The sequence below is a fragment of the Eublepharis macularius genome, chromosome 11 (genome assembly GCF_028583425.1).
Source record: "Eublepharis macularius isolate TG4126 chromosome 11, MPM_Emac_v1.0, whole genome shotgun sequence".
NCBI classification, from domain to species: Eukaryota; Metazoa; Chordata; class Lepidosauria; order Squamata; family Eublepharidae; genus Eublepharis; species Eublepharis macularius.
This window is the reverse complement of record NC_072800.1, coordinates 22,848,567-22,867,953: the sequence shown is the minus strand read 5'-3', so window position 1 is coordinate 22,867,953 and position 19,387 is coordinate 22,848,567. Positions and strand designations below refer to the sequence as shown.

At 42.1% G+C, this 19,387-nt stretch overlaps 1 protein-coding gene across 1 annotated transcript in view; it reads right to left on the bottom strand.

The window, feature by feature from the left end:
* GLI3 (GLI family zinc finger 3) overlaps positions 1 to 19,387 on the bottom strand; it is a 306,111-nt gene that overhangs the window by 265,554 nt on the left and 21,170 nt on the right. The window contains exon 2 of the mRNA XM_054991390.1: positions 16,196 to 16,358. Within this exon, the coding sequence (XP_054847365.1) occupies positions 16,196 to 16,319 (124 nt within the window). The 5' untranslated portion in view covers positions 16,320 to 16,358. The remainder of the gene's footprint in view (positions 1 to 16,195; positions 16,359 to 19,387) is intronic.

The window sequence follows — 19,387 nt, the reverse complement described above, 5'->3', positions numbered from 1 at the left end:
TACGAAAAGTAGAAGGCAGTAGAAAAAGAGGAAGACCCAAAATGAGATGGCTTGACTCAATAAAAGAAGCCACATCCTCCAGTTTGCAGGATCTGAACAAGTCTGTTAATGATAGGACATTTTGGAGGTCTTTCATTCATAGAGTCGCCATAGGTCAGAGGTGACTTGATGGCACATAACACACACAAGCCTTACATATAGAGCTTAGAAGGGGTTGGATAAACCTGGATCTTTACTTTTTTTTTTTAAGAGAAAAGCTCAATTTTAATATATTAGTGGATTTGGGGGGAAGAATAATTTTGATATTTACAAGGCATGAGATGCTTTCCTTAAAATTACTTACTTTTAGAAGCCAGTTAAAGCCTAAGAAGTAGAAAACAATTGCTGCAGCAGACCCTCCTGGCAATAGGGAAGCAAAGCATTCTCTTGGGTTTCCCATACCTGTCAATCACAGCCGTGACTTCCACTGTTGGCTAGAACAAAAGGGAAGGTGCAACAGGCCTGTTTCCATGGAACAAAGAAATCAGAAAACTCTTCATAGATTACCTTTTAGGTCTGGATCTAGTAGGCCTAACAAAAAAAACAGAAAAAGGAAAGCTGGAAATTCAGGCCAGCCAACAGGCCAACCAGGCAGCGGTAGCATGAACAGATTCTACATAAAACCTGGCCAACCAAGAAATATGGTAATCCTAAATGTTCCACACTTCTGTCCTGTTTTGATAATCCCTCTCACACACAAAGCACTCATCCTCTGTTCTCATGCTGGGCAGCCTGGTAGTCTATACACAAGGCCAGAGAACACAGCCTATGGTCACGAGATCTATTGTCATGTGATGAGAAGACCACCACCCCCAACTTTACTTAGCATAACAGCCAGGCTCTGTACTTAGCATAATAATTGAACTGGCCCCATATACTTGTATCTTTAGTCACCTCTCAGTTCTAGACAACATCTACTGCAAACTCCCTTAAGGAGGAAAAAAGGAGGAAAAAATAAGAGAGGGTACACTAAAGCAAAATTACATAAAAGGGACTATTTGATTAAGAAGAAAATGTGTATGTCCAAGGAGACACCATTCAACTAGTTGACACATGCAAAATCCCAGATGCTTTATGCATCCAGGCTACGGAACACATCGACCAACCTTTAGCATACTCTAGGTTTCAGAAGATGTTTTAACCAGGGCTTTTTTTCAGCGGGAACGTGGTGGAACGAAGTCCTGGCACCTCTTGAAAATGGTCACACGTTTATAGCTTAAATAAAGAAAATTTTAATACAAAAATCCTCCAGCAGTGCAGAGGGCAATCTAAACTCCCCTCTGCCTGGAGATCAGGGGGCGGGGCCACCGGCCATGTGACCATTTTCGCCGAGGGAAATTTAAATGTTTAAAAACTCCCCCCTTGTTCCAGCTGACCCAAAGTGACGTCATTGTGCGGTCCTGAGTTCCACTACTGAGTTCCACCACCTCTGTTCTCAGGAAAAAAGCCCTGCTTTTAACTATGTCATAGTACGGCATCCCTAAAATGCTGGAAGATGAAAGTTCAAATCCCACTTCTACCACAAACCCACTATGTGGATTTGAGTGAATCAGTCTCTCCCTCTCTCTCCAAGTCAATTTCCCAATGGTAAAGTAGACATAACAATGATCTACTTCACAGGGCTGCTGAATTTTTTTTTTAAAAGGCCATAAATCCAGCAGAGAGATAAGAGTGTTCAAACCTGTCGAAATTAATGGACTTAAGGGTACCTAACACTGTATTCACTGGATTGTGGCCAATATAGGCTGCAATATGTGATTTATACCTTTCAGCTTTACAGAAAATGATGGAACAATTCTGAACACAGGAAACAGAAAAATACAGAACACCTCCAGACTAATAAAGTTGCATGCCATTTATAGCACTGTTAAGCAATTTAACAAGAATTCACCAATTAACTGGCTGAACAAGTTTATACAATTGCAGACCAGAATGCCATCAGGACTTGGCCCACAATGTGTTTTGTTTTTCAGAACAACCAGCTGCAAACCATTTGTACGAGATGAGGGAAATGTCAAATGCTAGATTTCCAGTGCACTCTTTGAGTACTGATGCTTTTATCGACAACAGCCCATTCCACTGACAATTGTATTACTGCCATAATATTTCCCATAACACTGTAGTAAAGCTTTGCTATCTTGGTAGTGCAGTGGTGAAAGATCATTAAGAAATCCTCTCTCTTTGGGGATGGCTTCACCTGGGATCATCGCTGAATGGAAGCCAATCCTTTTTGCACAGTATTACAGAAATCTTTCAGACTTCAGCTAGCGACAATGACCTTGCTACAGAAAATCCAAAATTCTCACACTTTGAACTTTGCTAGCTATAAGTCCTGGAGTCTTGTTACTCAATTTAGAGTTGCCAAGGAAAGATAAATGTTAAAGAACCTCCACAGCTTTACACCGCGCACACACACTCACAATCCTGTTCACCCCTCACAATCAGTGCTGCAAAATCTGCTCTTTCACACTATTCCTCTCTACACTTAGAATGTCAGATATGAATTTTTTTAAAAAAAAAATACCCATTAAAGTGCTCCCACTATGACCCTGGGGATGCTCCTATATTTGAAAGTACAATGCCAGTTAGTACTGGCTGGTCAAAGGCAAGGAAGAGGAGCCAAGTCACTTGGGACGGACTTGCCAAATAGAGAGGTCAGACTCCACCCCCCCTTTACACATACCTGGAGCAATACGATTCCCACCCACCCCTGAAACCACCATGGGGGCTGATGCTTAAGAGTGCTGGAGTAAGACCTGGGAGATCTGGGTTCAAATCTCCAATCAGCTTTGACGCTGACTGGATGACCCTGGGCCAGTGACCTCCTCACAGCCTAACCTACCTCACAGGATTGTTGTGAGGACAAAATGTAAAGGAAAGGAGAACAGGGTACAGCAATCTAAACGCCAGAGAGGAGAGGTAAGATAATAATATATACACAGACATCTTCCTGGGAGCAGCAAGGTAGTAATCGTGGAAGAAGCAGCAATCCTGTTGCTCAAGGTGCAAGCAAGAGCCTCAGACACCAAGCTTCAACCACAGTTAATGCCATGCTAAGGATAGGACCAGGATTTGGGAGAGCAAACAACTGCTCAAGCCACATTCAGGTGCGCACTGAAGCTCACTTTCCTCCACAGTTCCTCCAACTTCACAGCAAAAGCCTTGTTTTATGTTAAGTCCTGCATAGTAAGGCAGTGAGTAAGCCCAATACTTGAATGATAGAGTCTGGTGGTTATCTCTTAAGAGTTTTTTTTAATTATTTATGTTATTTATAGTCCGCTTTTCTCACTGAGACTCAAGGCGGATTACACAGCGTGAGATTAGTACAGTCCATTTCAAAGACATTTCCATAAACAATGCCATAGAGTAAATAAACAAATTCAAAAAGACATAGCAATAGTAAAAATCCAATACAGATTTGAAGAAATGTTGAAACAGAACATAAGCAATTCAAGGGCTGACATTAGACCATACGAAGCACAAGTAGCTCATGGGAGTACATATTTAAGACAACAGGTAATACATAAGGCAACATAGTGGTGAAGTCTATGGTACTTAACTCATTAGCGAAGCATCTGAGAACCCCTCCCTACAATTCAAAAACCTTTTTGAATAATTTGGTTTTACATCTTTATAAACATGCCTGCAAAATGATTATACATTCCATGGTTCTCATGAAGTGAGGGCTAATTCACAAAAGCTTTTGCTAAAATAATGTTTTAATGAATTCAAGCTGTTTATGTATTAGTGAAAAAAGGAAATTGTAATACTGAGCTAAGAAACAGTATCTTTGAAATATAAAACTAAAATATGCACTAAGTCTAATCTGGAGCACATTCTTTAAAAATAACACATCTGATTATCACTTAGCTACTAGGCCAAAACTAAATGTCAAGGCACTTACATGGCTGCCTATGAAAACAGCAGACCAACTTTGCTGATTTAGACATGAATCTGCTTACACGGGACAGGCTCAAAGTTATACACAACACCACCCCACATAGTGAACATTATGTATGACCCAGGTGTACACCCATACAAACATATGCGTAATTCATCTAACTTCTTTCTTCTTCGTTTCGAAGGAGACTAGATTACTGAAGTCAAGCATCAATATGCCCAGATTGCACGTGACTTCCTATAGGCAGGGGCTTGCATGCACAAACCGGCAAGACCTACTATCTTTTCGCCGGGCCTGCAAGACAGAGCTGTTCCGCCAGGCGCATGGCAGAGGTCTGGGCCTCTGCCAGCCTGGAACAACAAAGGGTGTGTAAAATCTAACCGTCCCTGCGAAGGCTGTCTACCGTCCTGTTCTACTTTGTAAGGCTGACTGTATAACTAGAAATATGTTTTTATTTTAATGATGTTTTTAAATGTTTTATGGAAATGGAATTTTATTGTATTTTAATGGGTTGTGATCCGCCCTGAGCCCACTCGTGGGGAGGGCAGAATAGAAATGTGAAATGAATGAGTAAATTAAAAATGATGGCCTACCCCGCACTTGACCATGTGTAGGCTATTATAGGGAAGGTGAATGTCTAGGCTGCCCTCTAATCACTACAGTATGCTGTAATCATTAAATACCACAAACAGTGTAAAATAACTATCCTTTTGAACTTTTGACTTCTCGTGGCATCAAATATGTAAGAGCCTCCAAAAGGGGGCAACAGGATTCATAGCTATCCTTGTAGTATGTCTGAAAGCCAAAAAAAAAAAATGTATAAGCAAAGGGCAAAGAAATGTGATTCCTGCAGAATAATTTTTTCTTCGTGATCCTCAAAATGGTTCCTCTTCTAAAAAGGCCAAAGAGAACAAATAGACTTCCTCTCCTTTATTCATTTATCAGATTTGGTTTCAAGTTTCTTCACTAGTAAGATAACTATTTCTGTTTTCTATCACATTAAAGTATGTTCTCAATAACTATCTGATTCTGATAAAGGTAGTCAAAGGCCACAACCTACATACGTTTATAATTAGTTCTCTTTCTTTTTTCTTCTTTTAAAGCAGAATAATAGGTTAATAAGGATATCAGATTACACTAGAAAGAGTTCATGGGTCAAAAAAAACTAGACAAAACATACCCAAATGAAAAGAAGTACTTGTCTATCAAGCAACTGAAGAGATAGCCAGATAATACTTACAGAGTTTGCAACAGTTCAAGGGGCAGCTCAGCACATATCCCCTCCAGAACAGAGATATGTGGGTGAAACTGTGCATTAACTAAGCAATTTTTTTAAGCCTGCAATTCCAGAAGGAGGAAGTTCAAATGTATGAGAGACATGCAAAGAGTGGTAGCAAGACAGTAAAGTGTAATGCTTATCTGGACTTCCTCTGACCACGTGCAAGACACTGTCGAGTACTGGGCCCAAAGATTATATTGGAGAGACTATCATATGTCACACAAAATCCTGAAAACCCCAGTCTAAGTTAAAGGTATTTAGCAGATTTCCAGTACAATCCTGAACAGAATTATACCTTTCTAAGCCCATGGACTCCGCTTACGATTGCACGAATAAAACTGTGATTAATATTCAATATATTTAGGCTCCACATTTCCCAGGAAAACATGCTCGAAGTGGCAATTAATAATGTAAACATTACACTTCAATGTCTAAGATGCAAAAGTTCACAAGTTACTATCCAGGGAGTATGAATTGATATAAAGATCATGCATGCTGGCCCCTGCCCTCCCCGAGTAAGGGTGTGTGATTCAGCTCTGGGAACCTGCAAAAAAGAAAGGTTTTTGCCAGTTCAGCATAATCCGGCTTTACTGGTTCCACAGGCCAAGCCCCCGGATCCGGTCCAAAGGTGTGAATTCTGTTAGGCCAGGTTATCCAGCCACAGCAGGGAACGATGGACAGCTGCTGCAGGCAGCTGCTGCAGCAAGCAAAAAGGACAGTGGCACAGAGCAGAGCCGAGGTCTGTGCCACTGCAGGAGAACGGTTCGAGGCTGGAAGGGCAGAGGAGGCGGCGGCAGAGGAGCAGCAGCACAGAGGCAAGCCAAGTTCCACACTGCTGCAGGACAGTGGCACAAGGCTGGCGGGGCAGGGAGGAGGAAGCAGGCAGAGCGGCTTCCCATCCCATTCTGCCCCTTCCCCCATCTGAGCTCCAAAAGGGCCTCTCCAAGTCAACTCCAAGGCTCATTAAGCCTCACGCTCCGCCTTATATCTTGAAAAGAGGTTCTCAATGGGATTCTCTGGTTTGACAGTTTACTATCTCTCCCGCATTAGGATTCTCTGGTTTGACATTGGGATTCTCTGGTATGGTAGCAGGGCTCATTTCGAGGGGGAACGCACAGGAACGCAGTTCCCCAAAGAGGTCACATGTCAGGTGGCCCCGCCCACCTGACTCAGCCATTTTGGGCCCGTTTCAGCCTGAACTGAGGCCGAAATGGCCCAGAACAGGCCTCTGATGGGTGGTGGATCACTCTCCCACTCAGCAGCAGCCCAATCCTGACCATTTGGGGCCCCTTTTTGGCCATTTTCAGCCCCTTTTTGCCATTTTGGGCCCAATTTCGGCCCTGCATGGCCAGGATTGGGACCAAAACAGCCAGGATAGGTGATGTCAGGGGGTGTGGCATATGCAAATCAGTTATGCCAATGACACACTTCTGGCGATGGCAAGGGGCATGGCATACGCTAATGAGTTATGCTAATGAGCTATGCTAATGCATTCCTCCAGCTCTTTTTCTACGAAATGACCCCTGTATGGTAGTAATGTCAAACCAGAGAATCCCAAGCAGGGAGGAGCCTAGCTAAGGAGTTTAAAAGGGAATAATTGTCTTGGAAATGCTTCCTCTGTAGGAAACAACTGATAGTGGCTGGGGGCAGCTTGTTCAAGGGCCCATAGAACTGGACCCAGGCTCCAATCTTGCTGAACTATGGGGGGATGGGGGGTCTTTAGGGGACAGTTATGAGTGGGTTCCCTGCAAATTTGCCACAAGGTGGGGAGGGTTTAAGGGGATAGTCAGGTTTCCTGTACATTTTGGGGAGTTGGCTTTAAAAATGCCTCCTCAACCCCGTGGACATGTGAGAAAGAAAATAAACCATCTCCACGACTGTAAAAACGCAAAAGGAGAGCAGACCTATGGAACAACCATACCCAAACCAATTTCAATGCTTGTGGATTGACTGCTAAGAAAATCAGGAATAGTAGAGCATGTAGACAAGCTCTCAAATGAACAAGTAAAAACAAAAAAAGAAAAAGATCAATATTTTCTAAGTTCATTCAAATTTCAGTTGAGAAGTCATGCTGTTTTCCAGTAGAACAATTTGGAAAAAAATATTGTCAGCACACACTCATTAATTTTGTTTAAAAGCGACCCGTTTCTGAGTGCATGCTTATGCTTTCCAACTTCTAACCTGTGCCAGTATTGTTTCTTTTATGCAAGTCTCAGCCTGGAGCAGATTTTAATGGCCGAGGAGATGAAATTAAGATTTTATAATGGAAATGCTGGCAGCTTCTGAACACATTTGGTGCTATTTTAACCCTAGAGCATAGTTTGTGGTTAGCCAAGTGCAATGCCGGTATTCTATAAGGGGATAATACTTGGCACGTACAGGTTTTCGGGAAATTAGGACTCAAACTCAAGGATATTAATAGGTTTGTGGGGAGGAGACACGTGCATGCTCAGCATCCATATTCACCACAAAATCCCATGCGCCTGAATCTCAGAATACTGCTGCAATCTAGAGGATTACACATAAACGCTCATAAATGCTGGGGAGAGTTCTGCGCTTATCTGTTACATTCTTGGGAGCTTAAAAAGAAGTTTGGAAAACTGAGTTGCTTTATGTCAGGAGTCAAGCCTGCTGCAAGTCATGAACCTCGGAAGATATCAGACAGAAATTCATCTTAAGTATCACTGCCTAGCTCTGGGTACCTCCATGGCAGCCAACTAGATCAACAAGGAAGCCTCTTAAGAAGAGCAGGCCAGTACAGGTCACATAGTACTCCTCATCTTCTAGGTCAGGTGTCATCCCTGGTCTCAGCAAAAAGAAGAAATCAACTCCTGCTGTGTTACCTATGAAAGATGCTGCTTTTCTGGATCATGCCAGAGGTCATCTACAGCAGTAGACTGTCTCCCACAGGAGACAACCAGATGCCTTTGGATTCTCGAAAGGAAGGAATAATGGAGACGGCCATCCCCTGACTGTCCCAAGCAACTGAGACAGTGCTCAGAAGGTCATAATATTCAACTTACCTGGTCATAGCGAATAGCAACTGACAGATCGATGGAAGTTATGCAAGGCTGGGTCTTTTTTTTAAAGCCATGCAACACTAGTGCCCAGTATCCACCTACAAATAATTGTTAAAAGAGTTTTTCCCCCTTTGCATGATTAGAAGCTCTGAATAAAACCCTTATGAGATTTTAACCTCTTTAACCACTCGTGGTTTTTAGAAAGTAGTGGAGCCTCTGTGAAAATCCAAACTTACACCCCACACAGCTGTCACTCAAGTAATACATTACGCTGCAAACTTTGCTAATGTCCAGGGGGGGGGGGAGAACACTGTTTGTATGAAGGTTCCACCCCCCCCCCCCCACAAGACAGGTTTATGAGGTGATGTAGGTATGGCTGGAAGATGCATGCAGGGGCATATTTGGCAAAACATACCAGTAAGCGTTTAACAAATTCGGAACAATCTTACCTTGTTTCTTGGTTTTGTTGTGGGTTATTTTTAATCTATCAAAGAGAAATCAGAAACATTCTGTACAACTAGGCCTTCCACTAAATAGGTGCAATGTTTTGTTTGTTTTAAATATATATGTTTTATATATGTGTGTGTGCATACACGGGCTGTATTTTAAAAAGTTGTATAGATTACTGAACACTAACTATACCAGTATTACAAAAAAAAAATACAAATCAAATTATTAAACAATTTATTAAGATATTCATGAAAATAGACATTTTCAGTCTTCGGAAATATGCAAATGCTTGAAGTCATTCTTTATTTCAGTATTGTTTTACTAAATTGGTGCCCAATCTAAGCAATCCACTTCTGTGTGTACAGGGGACAATACAGCTATTCTATACACAAAATCCTCATGGATCACATTGTTTCCTGCTCTGGCTTCCATGTATAGAAACCCATATGGGACCCTACGGCACAAATAAAGAGTTTTGCTTCCACATTTTCAACTGTGGAACAAGAATAAATCTGCACAACAGCAATATAGAAAAGATTGTTTGGTCATCACAAGCAGGGACATATTTCAATACCAGTACAAACATGGACTCATATGACACTGATATGAGCCCATGTTTGTACTGGTACTGAAATGTCTCCCTGCTTATTGATGACCAACCTTTTCTATACGTGGCATTAGCCATTTGCAGCACAGTTTGGCCACAACTGATCTATGAAATTGGTACTAATATTAGGGCTGCCAGTTATTGAAGAATTTTAATTGACCATCTTCCTTTTAACCAATTCCACACCCGGCCACATGCCAGCAGGCCAGGCTTCTTACTCATTTAAAGTTTGAGAACAAGCTGAGATCATTTTGGCTCCAAGACCTCTAATCATTCACTTGACCAGATAGAACTGCATGAGCATTGGTATCAGGTACCTTAACCCGGCATTTGGTTCATCGCACAGTGCCAATTCTGCTTACCAAAAGTGGCCCACTAGGCTACTCGCATTCCACACATTCATTAAGTTGTTATATGTCAATAAATGTTCAAAATTTCAAAACCGCTGTATCAATTCTTTTTCTTTTTTGTGTTTGAGATACAGGAAGCAGGTAACATCCAAAGTAATTTTACAAGTTGCCACTGATGGACAGAGGCAAGAGCCATCTTAAATACTGTCTTTTCCACCCTATAGTACGCTATCAAACTAGATTGTTTGTATCAAACTATCCTCTGTATCAAACTAGACTAAAGAATGAACAAAAGTATCCATTCAAGTAAAGCTTCAGTTGATTAATCTGCTGATGAAACTAATTAAAATGTACAGCCCTACTTAGGTATGAGGAACAGACTATGAGTACAAGGTAGCCAAAGTCTGGACACTTTTAGGTCTCAAAGATTACAATGGAGAACAGCTAAGAAAGTGCTTAACTTTAGAGTGTACTTTCTGCATTTATTTTAGGGCCCAGCTCTGCCAAAATCCATACACAAAGGACTAAATTAAGACTAAAATTCCATCATTAAATTTATTCCTGGGGCTGCAAAAAATCTCCACTGTCTGGTAACCCTGCCTGATGATGGCACATGGGAATTATTCTCCCATAGAAATAAGTAGAGAGCTAAAGGCTATTGCATGGCACTTTGGAAAAAAGACAGAGCTGTTTTGCCTGTCTAAAAAAAAGTAATGGTAGTTCCTTGGATTAAGAGATATATTTTTGGACAAATTTATTTGCAAATACTATAAACAAATGATGAAATTAACTGAGCGAAAATTAAATGCCATTCCCTCCACCCACCCCCGCCAACCAGCACAATGTTACTGCAGTGAAAACAGTACTTATTTTGTGCATTAACCCAAGGAACATTTCCAGCATTTTTATATATTAGGAATGTTTTACTTACATAAATTGTCTTCCCTCAGAGGGTCTTGGGCAACTATATGAGCCTTAATGAATTTCAGATTCACACCTCCCCTAAGGTAATTAATATCCCCATTAACCACATTCCTGATTATTACACAGGACCCTAACATAACTGGAGCTGGGTTTACTCACCAGGACCTTTACATATGCCTCGAAGTATGCTGCTATGTGAGTGTTTTAGCCAATATGTGTAAAGTTATATTCCAGGGGGATATTCATACCCAGCAACACCAACGCTTTAGCGTTCATAAATCAAAATAAGCCCACTAGCCAAGATTTGAAAAGCTGTTTAGGCTCACACCAGGGTCCTGCACTAGCCACATGGAATTTTTTGGCCTTTTTCCTATAACAGCTAACATATATACATACACACATACACTATGACATATCACAAAACAGTTTTAAAACTCCCCTCCATTTCAAAAGCTGTTTGTCACACAGCATTGGCTCATGTGGCTAGTTTTAACATTAGACATAGATCTGGATTAATCACTTGTGTGTCCCCCACTCCCAATCTGGTAGCTATTGCCAAGGTTCACTTTCATAAGTTGCAGAAAAGACTGGTCTCTGTGCTGCCAAAGCGTGTATTTTCCGAGGAGTTTAAAAGAGAGATCGCTACAAGCAAACACATGGGAACCATGTGCCCAGGCACTGTGTGGGCTGATCCAGGGAAAGGCTTGACAGCTAACAGGATCTCCAACATGATAAACGCCAGCCATCACCAGATGTGGCCTAAGAAATATTCGTTACGTGAAACGGATGCAGTAGAATCATCTTTACCATATCAAAAACACCATGTGAATCGGCCCTGGATTTGACTAAGAGCCTATCTAATAAACCTCTAATTTTTGTCCATGTGAGCCCATCTGTAACTGGGGCCGAAAGCAATTCATCCTTGCTTAGTGACCAAATACAACTAGAACACTGTGTGAACAGTAGCACAGTGGCTAAGTATCCTCACTTCAAATCTCATCTCAGCCATGAACTCAATTGTAGGCCTTGGATGCGCCACTATTATCTCATCCCATCACTGCCTCATCAGGAAGATAGAGATAACTTTACACCTGTCATGTCTGAGCCCCATCCATGCCAATTTTGATTCTGTTATGCTGAACACTGTATCTAGCAATAGCCCAGTGTCACTTTGCTAATGTCCTAACTATTATTTCTCAGGCGTTCACAGGTGGTTATCTGTTGAACTGCAGCAGCTTCCAGTGTTTATAACTTTGTGCTTGTTCCCAGACAATGCTGTGTCTTGCTTCCTAGTAACTCAACGTGATAACACAAATATGCAGGGCTCATTTTGAGGGGAAACGCGCAGGAACGCAATTCCGGCAGTTCCCCAAAGAGATCACGTCGGGTGTCCCCGCCCACCTGACTCTCAGCCATTTTGGGCCCGTTTCAGTAAAGGGTTCAGCAGTCTCCAGAGGTCTCGCTCCTTTTGCAACATTACTTGTAGATAAGTATTGCATACAGCTGAATTTCCCCCCAAATTTCCATTTGTTTTGTTGGGAAGAAAGCAGATAAATGGTTCCTTTCTTTCATCTCCATAGCTTTGATATTTCCAAAGTTTTACATCTCCAGCTGAATCCTGTGGTCCTTGAACACTTGCAGATTTCATTTAGTGTTTTAAGTAGTACGCATGAGCTGCATTCAGACATCACATTTAGCTGCGGCAAAGCAAAAAACATTTATGAATGTGGTTTATTGCCAGGTTCACACACATGCCTTGCTCCTCACTCTTCCTCTCTCCTTACGCTGACAATCATGGTTAAAAACTAATAACCATTATTCATGACGTACAAATGTTCTCCTTCAACCCTGGTTAACCTATCCACCAGCATTAGTATGTCATATATAACTGAAGTAAGTTTTTAAGCACTGTTCTCTAGGAACGGGGAACAGTTAGGTGCCAGGAGTGCATGAGTTCAGCAACAAGCTAAGTTTGTGCACATTTTTAAAAATTTATTTATTTACTTATTTATTTTATTTCAGGTTTCTATTCCACCCTCCCCGGGAGCGGGATCAGGGCAGATAACAACATATTAAAAATACAATTAAAAAATTCATGTACATTAAAAAAACACATTTAAAACAGGATGGTGGACAGCCTTCACAGGGAGGGTTAAGATTTATACACCCCTTTTTCCAGGCTGGCAGAGGTCCAGCCTCAGCCATATGCCTGGTGGAACAACTCTGTCTTGCAGGCCCAGCAGAAGGATAGTAGGTCCTGCCGGGCCCTGATATCAGCAGACAGAGCATTCCACCAGGTGGGAGCCAGGACTGAAAAGGCCCTGGCTCTAGTTGAGGCTAGGCAGGCCTCCTTGGGGCCAGGGACCACCAACAGCTGTTTGTCCCCTGATCGGAGTGTCCTCCGGGGAATATATGGGGAGAGATGGTCCCGTAGACATGCTGGTCCCAGTCCACACAGGGCCTTATAGGTCAATACCAGAACCTTGAATCTGATCTGGTACTCCACTGGCAACCAATGCAGCTCACGTAAGAACAGTGTTATATGCGCCTTATTTGGCCTTCTCGTAATAACGTGTGCCACTGCATTTTGTACCAGGTGTAATCTCTGGGTCAGGCTCAAGGGCAGCCCCGCATAGAGCGAGTTACAGTAATCTAGACCAGAGATTACCATTGCTTGGATCACTGTAGTTAAGTCACGGGTTGACAGGTAAGGGACAAGTTGCCTGGTCTGCCGCAGATGGAAGAAAGAGGACCTGACAACCACTGTGACCTGTGCCTCCATTTTCAGGGAGGCATCCAAAATCACCCCCAGGCTCTTAACCCTCGGAACTGGCACTAACGGTGCCCCATCGAGGGCCAAGAGCTGGAGTCCCGAATCTAATCCCCCGTGGCTCAAGTACTGGACTTCTGTCTTCGTTGGGTTCAGTTTCAGCCGACTCTGCTTAAACCAACCAGTTACGGCTGCAAAAGCATGTTCCAGGAATCTGGGGCTGAACTGGGCCAGCCGTCCATCATCAGATACAACTGGGTGTCATCTGCATATTGATGACACCCGAGTCCGAAACTCCGTACCAACTGGGCAAGGGGGCGCATATAGATGTTAAACAATAATGGGGAGAGTATTGCTCCCTTTGGGACCCCGCACACCAAAGGGTGGTGGGATGACAATTTCTCCCCAAGTGCCACCCTCTGTCCCCAACCGTGGAGAAAAGAGACAAGCCACTGTAAGGCAGTCCCTCATATCCCCACATCGACGAGGCAGTAAGTCAGAAGATCGTAATCAACTGTATTGAACGCTGCCAATAGATCCAATAATATTAGCAGCACCGAGCTGCCTTGATCGAGATGTCTACAAAGATCATCTGTGAGGGCGACCAGCAACGTCTCCATCCCATGTCCCGGACGGAACCCGGACTGGAAGGGGTCTAGGGCCGAGACATCCTTCAGGAAGCCCTGCAGCTGTTCCACCACCGCCTGCTCAATCACCTTTCCCTGAAACGGAAGGTTCAAAACCAGGTGGTAATTGACCAGGTCACTGGGGTCCAGCAATGGTTTTTTTAAAAGAGGCCTCACCACAGATTCCTTTAATGGCCCAGGGAAAACCCCGGAGCCTAAGGATAGGTTAACAATGGCCTCCAGCAAGGACCGCAGCCCCTCAGCACTGGCCTTTACCAGCCACAATGGGCAAGGGTCCAAGGAACATGTGGTAGGCCTAACTGATCGCAGGGTCCTGTCAATCCCCTCCCCAAAGAGTGGGCTGAAATGATCAAATATTGGCCCCGAAGACAGCCAAGGGGTCTCTAGCTCATTCACTGAGTCCACTGTGGCTGGCAAGTCGTGGCGGAGAGACAAGATTTTATCAGCAAAAAAGCTCCCAAAAGCCTCACAGCTAATAGCCAAATTCAAAATTTGATGGCCCCCCTCTGGCAAGGAGACCAATGACCAAACCACATTAAACAATTTTGCCGGGCGTGAGCTAGCTGACGCGATGGAGGCTGCTTAAAACTCTTTTCTTCACAGCCTTCACTGCCACCTCATAGGCTTTCATAAACGTCCTATAAGATGATCTTGCCTGTTCATCCCGAGATCGTGGATGGAGTTCACTGATTTAACTTCAGTGTGACATCTGCATGCAGCTGCAGTACAGTTGCTACTTGCTGCAATGCTACAGTAAGATCGTATGAAAAGAACTGAACTCCATCCATATTTTGAGACTACAAACACAAATTCCAGAGTAGCAATGGGACACAGCAGATAAGACACCCAGTTCATCAACACAGGGATGCAGTTTTGGCCTCTGATGGTCACCACTGGCCCACCAGGAAACTACAGGAGCTCTCTCTTCAACACCATAGATTCCTGCTTTAAGCTCCTGTGTGAAGAAACCATTTTCTGGAGACTTGCCAAGACACCAGCATGAGAAGCTGGATATCTGTTTCTTACCAATTTCCTACAGCGCTGCTGTAATAGTTCCCATCAGTTGAATCAGCCATTTATTTTTCACCAAATCTCCCACCCACCAACTCCCATTCACTGTGAATTTGTATAAACCTTGGCCTGGCTTGATGCATGGAATTGAACCTGGTGCATGGAATTGTACCAGTCAGCAAACAGTAATAATATGTTTTGTGTCATTCCAAATGACAGGATGCATGCAACATATCCTGTCTGGATTTAAATAAAATGCTTAAAAAGATCTGATAGGAATATTCAGGAAAATTCAAGAACAAGAGAAAAGAAAGTACCTTCTCTCCCTCTTTTAAGAAAAAAGTGCCCTGTTTCTACAAATATTTCTAAAACTACATCTCAGACTACATCAGACAGCAGTCATGGGTTCAAATTATTTGGTCATTTTATGGAACAAAGGTGGTTCAATTACTACAACAGGGACTTTGAACAATGACCTTAGTCTTTCTAAATTAAACCGGAAAGCCAAGGGAGGGGGGGGGAGACAGATGAAAAGGGGAAAGCTTAGACGGTGTGCATGTCAAATTACCAAGCAAGCAATGGCATTTGGGAAGGAAATGAGTAGATTTCTTCAAACTACATATTCATATTTCCAAAATGAGCATGTTTTCTTCGTATGTTCGCTGCTGCGCCTTGAGTGGTTAAAGAAATCCAGGAGGGATATGTTTTAGTGGGAGGATGTTTACAATAGACTAGTATATTTAATTTTTTTAAAAGGAGAAAAAGAAACCCTTGCCATTAATTTTTGACAAGGCCGCTTTTGTCTCTTTTATACTAACCAATTATCTAACCAGGGTAAGCAATTTCCACGGCAAAGTGTAAAGTATTTTGAATCCTTTCCAGGCTAATCATGATGATTTTCCAAAATACCACAATAGGAACTTCCCATAATAAATAACATCATTATTTACAACTCAAATTAGATAATTTGGAGGGAAAAGCCAAGTCTGATGCCAGAACTGGGCTCGTTGTATTCCACACACAAATACACGCGTTCCTTCCCAATCTTTTTTCCCCCCTACACAACTCCGCTTACTTGCTTCAGTTTCTCCCTAGAACAAACACTGAATCCAGGTGCAAAAGCTCAAGTCATATGGAATGTGGCACCCATTAAATTACTGCAGGTTTGGCCGCTAGTAAATCCTTACTATTACTCACCATTTGATGTTGTGCTGGAGGCCACAGCTTTCTCACTGACATCTGTTCGAGTGGAGCATTTCACTATGGGATTCTCAATTTTTTTCTTCTCGCCCGTGGTAGAGTTATGGGACTGGGCTTCCATGATGACTTCTCATTACTTCAGCTATCTTCGCACTAATACCTGAACAAAACAAACGAGCCATAAAACTTCAAAGACAGATTAAAAACCTCATCATGCTACATACTGGCAACAAAACATACTAGCCCAACAAAATGCATCAAATCAATTTTACTTGTCAGTTACACATCATATATGTATTCCATCCTGCACCAAAGGAGCTCAGGGCAACATATATGAGAGTGATCTTTTTGTTCTGAGACGGCAAATTAAACTGAGAGTGGGTGACTGCCACCAACGAGCTCAATATTATTTATTTACTGATTCGTATGCCTTGCATTTAAGTCTATGTCTGCAAGTATTCAACCCAGATATCCTCTGTCCAAATCCAACACTCTACAGACTATGCCATACCATCTCAGTCTCTTTTGTTGTTCTAGCTTCTAACTCCAGTGGTTGCTGTCTTCACTGCATTACTTGGAAGCAGTTACTTCCAAGTGGCCTAGAAAGGACTTAAGCTTTTGTAGGAAGCTTCGCTATCCCCCCACCCTCAATGCAAACTGAATAATCTCTAAGGGATCTGATAAAAAGCCAGATCTTCCACCCTCTCCTCCCAGTCTGGAACTATGCAGCAGAAGCTGAACTGATCATCCATTTGACTGTAAATCCAAATATTTAATCTTCGACATTTATATCAGTCCAGCTACACCGCAGTGAATTATATCTTCAAGGTTGATCGCATAAACAATTCATTCTGTTTGTTTTAGAAATGTAATTCTTAAAAGGGTTCTTGGAGCACCACACCCGTGAAAACCAGAGGAGGGGGGATGATTACCAGGAACAGTAGGATCACTTTCTCTAAACAAAAATCCTAAAATGGAAATCCCTACAGAGAACAAGTATTGTTATTCTGCCTTTCACCTTCTACATTTGAAGTTATTAGCTGCTGCTCACCATTCATTCATGTTATATCTCATAGACCGAGCTACTTCTTCCAGGAGCTGTGATTTCCACCAGTTAAACTAAGATACCTACAAGTTCCTGCACGACTGTAAACTGACTGCAGGACAGACTGTTGTCAGTCAACAACAATCCAAGAAAGAAAACAAGTATTTCTGATGTGTAATGTTAAACCCTCAAAACACCACTTGGGGTGAATTAGCTACTCCAGTTCTGTTTTGCTAGAACAGCAGAATGCAGTGAAGTGGCTCTAGAACCTTGTCCTCTTAAGCCATTATCACCCATACAATAACAAACAGAGTTCCCAAATTCAGAAGTTATCACTTAAAATTCTCTTTCAGTAAACAAAAACGTACCCACGGTAGCAAAACAATCTCAGAAATCTATGAATTTTGCCATTGGGGTGACCCCAACCCATGTAGTGGGGGAAGAACAATACCTCATGGGTTTTTTAAAAAAATAAAACAATGTTCCATAAAAACCTTTTAAGGTGCTCTGAAGAGATACACCCCTTCATTACAAACCGTGCATTCCTGATAAATATTTATGTCACATTAGATATATGTTCCCAGATAGTAATACCCCAAGGCAAAGATGTGTTAGACATTATTAATTTTAACTGTTTTAATATGATTTCCTTTAAAATTCATGAAAATTTATATATGTTTTCTATATATTTACTCAAATGCAAGATTAGGCTTCCTTTCAGGTATGCCATCAAAAAAAGAGAAGGGGCTGTGTTAAATTTGCATACAAGTTGTAGTTATGTTCAGCAATAAAATGTTTTATGTGTACAACAGTTTTTTGTTGGGGGAGTATCATTTTTCTTTCAAGTAAATAAGGTCTACGGTTCAAAACATAGTTTTTGCTTTCCAAATAACTGGACTTTGGCTAGGTGTTGAAATATACCCCTAAGGTATACTTTTTAAAATAATGTTGTTAGAGGGTTTTAACTTGACACTTGACAGTCTGTGCAACGAACTATAGATGTGCAATCAAATACCAGGATCTCCTGGGCTTAGAACTAGCAAAGCACACTGCAACAAAATACAGAAATGAATGGCAGCTTTGGCCAGAGACATTTTGATACTGAAAAAAACTGAAGTAACACCCTAATTCTTCAACACTAGGCTTCCCACCTATTCCTTATTTCAAGGAATGGTTCTTTATTGATTTATGGCTTCTCTACGCACTTGACTTATTCTTTATTTTCTTAAAAATTGATCCCCAAGCATTGGAATCAGTTTGGATACAGTTCTTCTGCATGTCTTCTCTCCTTTTGAATTTTTACAGTTGTGGAATCAGTTTATTTTGTTCCGCACATGCCTTATAATCAGGATTTTCAAGTGAAGGTGATGTCATCATCGAGGACGTCACAGCGCCTCCTTTTTAAATTTTCTGTGCATGCTTATAGCTGGAGATCGATAAAGGGCTGGGTTTTTTTAAAAAAAATCGAAAATGAACACATGTCCAAATCTTTGCACGGGGAAGCCTAAAAGGCAAGCAGCTCTGCTACCCATACGTAAGTCCCCCACCCCCCGCCATCCAAACTGGAAAGCTCTGCCCAGGCTGACCCAGAGCCAGGAGGCAGAGGCAGGGACAGGCAGGGCAAACAGACCTCTATGGGGCAGAGCCCGGAGCAGCAGCAGCAGCAGCAGCTCTTCAAACCGCATTGCTTTCTCTGGTGCCAGAAGTGGCCGCCTCACCTTCTCCTGGGCCATAAAGGCTTTTGCAATTTTTTTAAAAAACTCAATTTCATATCAATAGATCAATTGACCATAATAATAGATGCAGCATATTCTCTGAATTCCTAGCTTCTATTTTTTTTTAAAAAAAGTCTCTAACCCATTCCCTTGGCAAAATAGAAGGGAAAAGGCATACCTCCAAAAGGGAGTAGACTAAAGACCTGCTTTAATTTTTAAATGAAAACTGAGAATTCAGAGAACCCGCTGCACCAGTTATTACTATGGAGGTCAATCAATTGATATGAAATTGATGATTTTTTTAAAAGAAAGTCAGTAGCCCCTTCCCTAGCAGAAATAAAAGGAAAGGCCTATCTCCATAATCATAGATCCAGAGGAGTTAGCCGTGTTAGTCCGTAGTAGCAAAATTGAAGAGTCCAAGTAGCACCT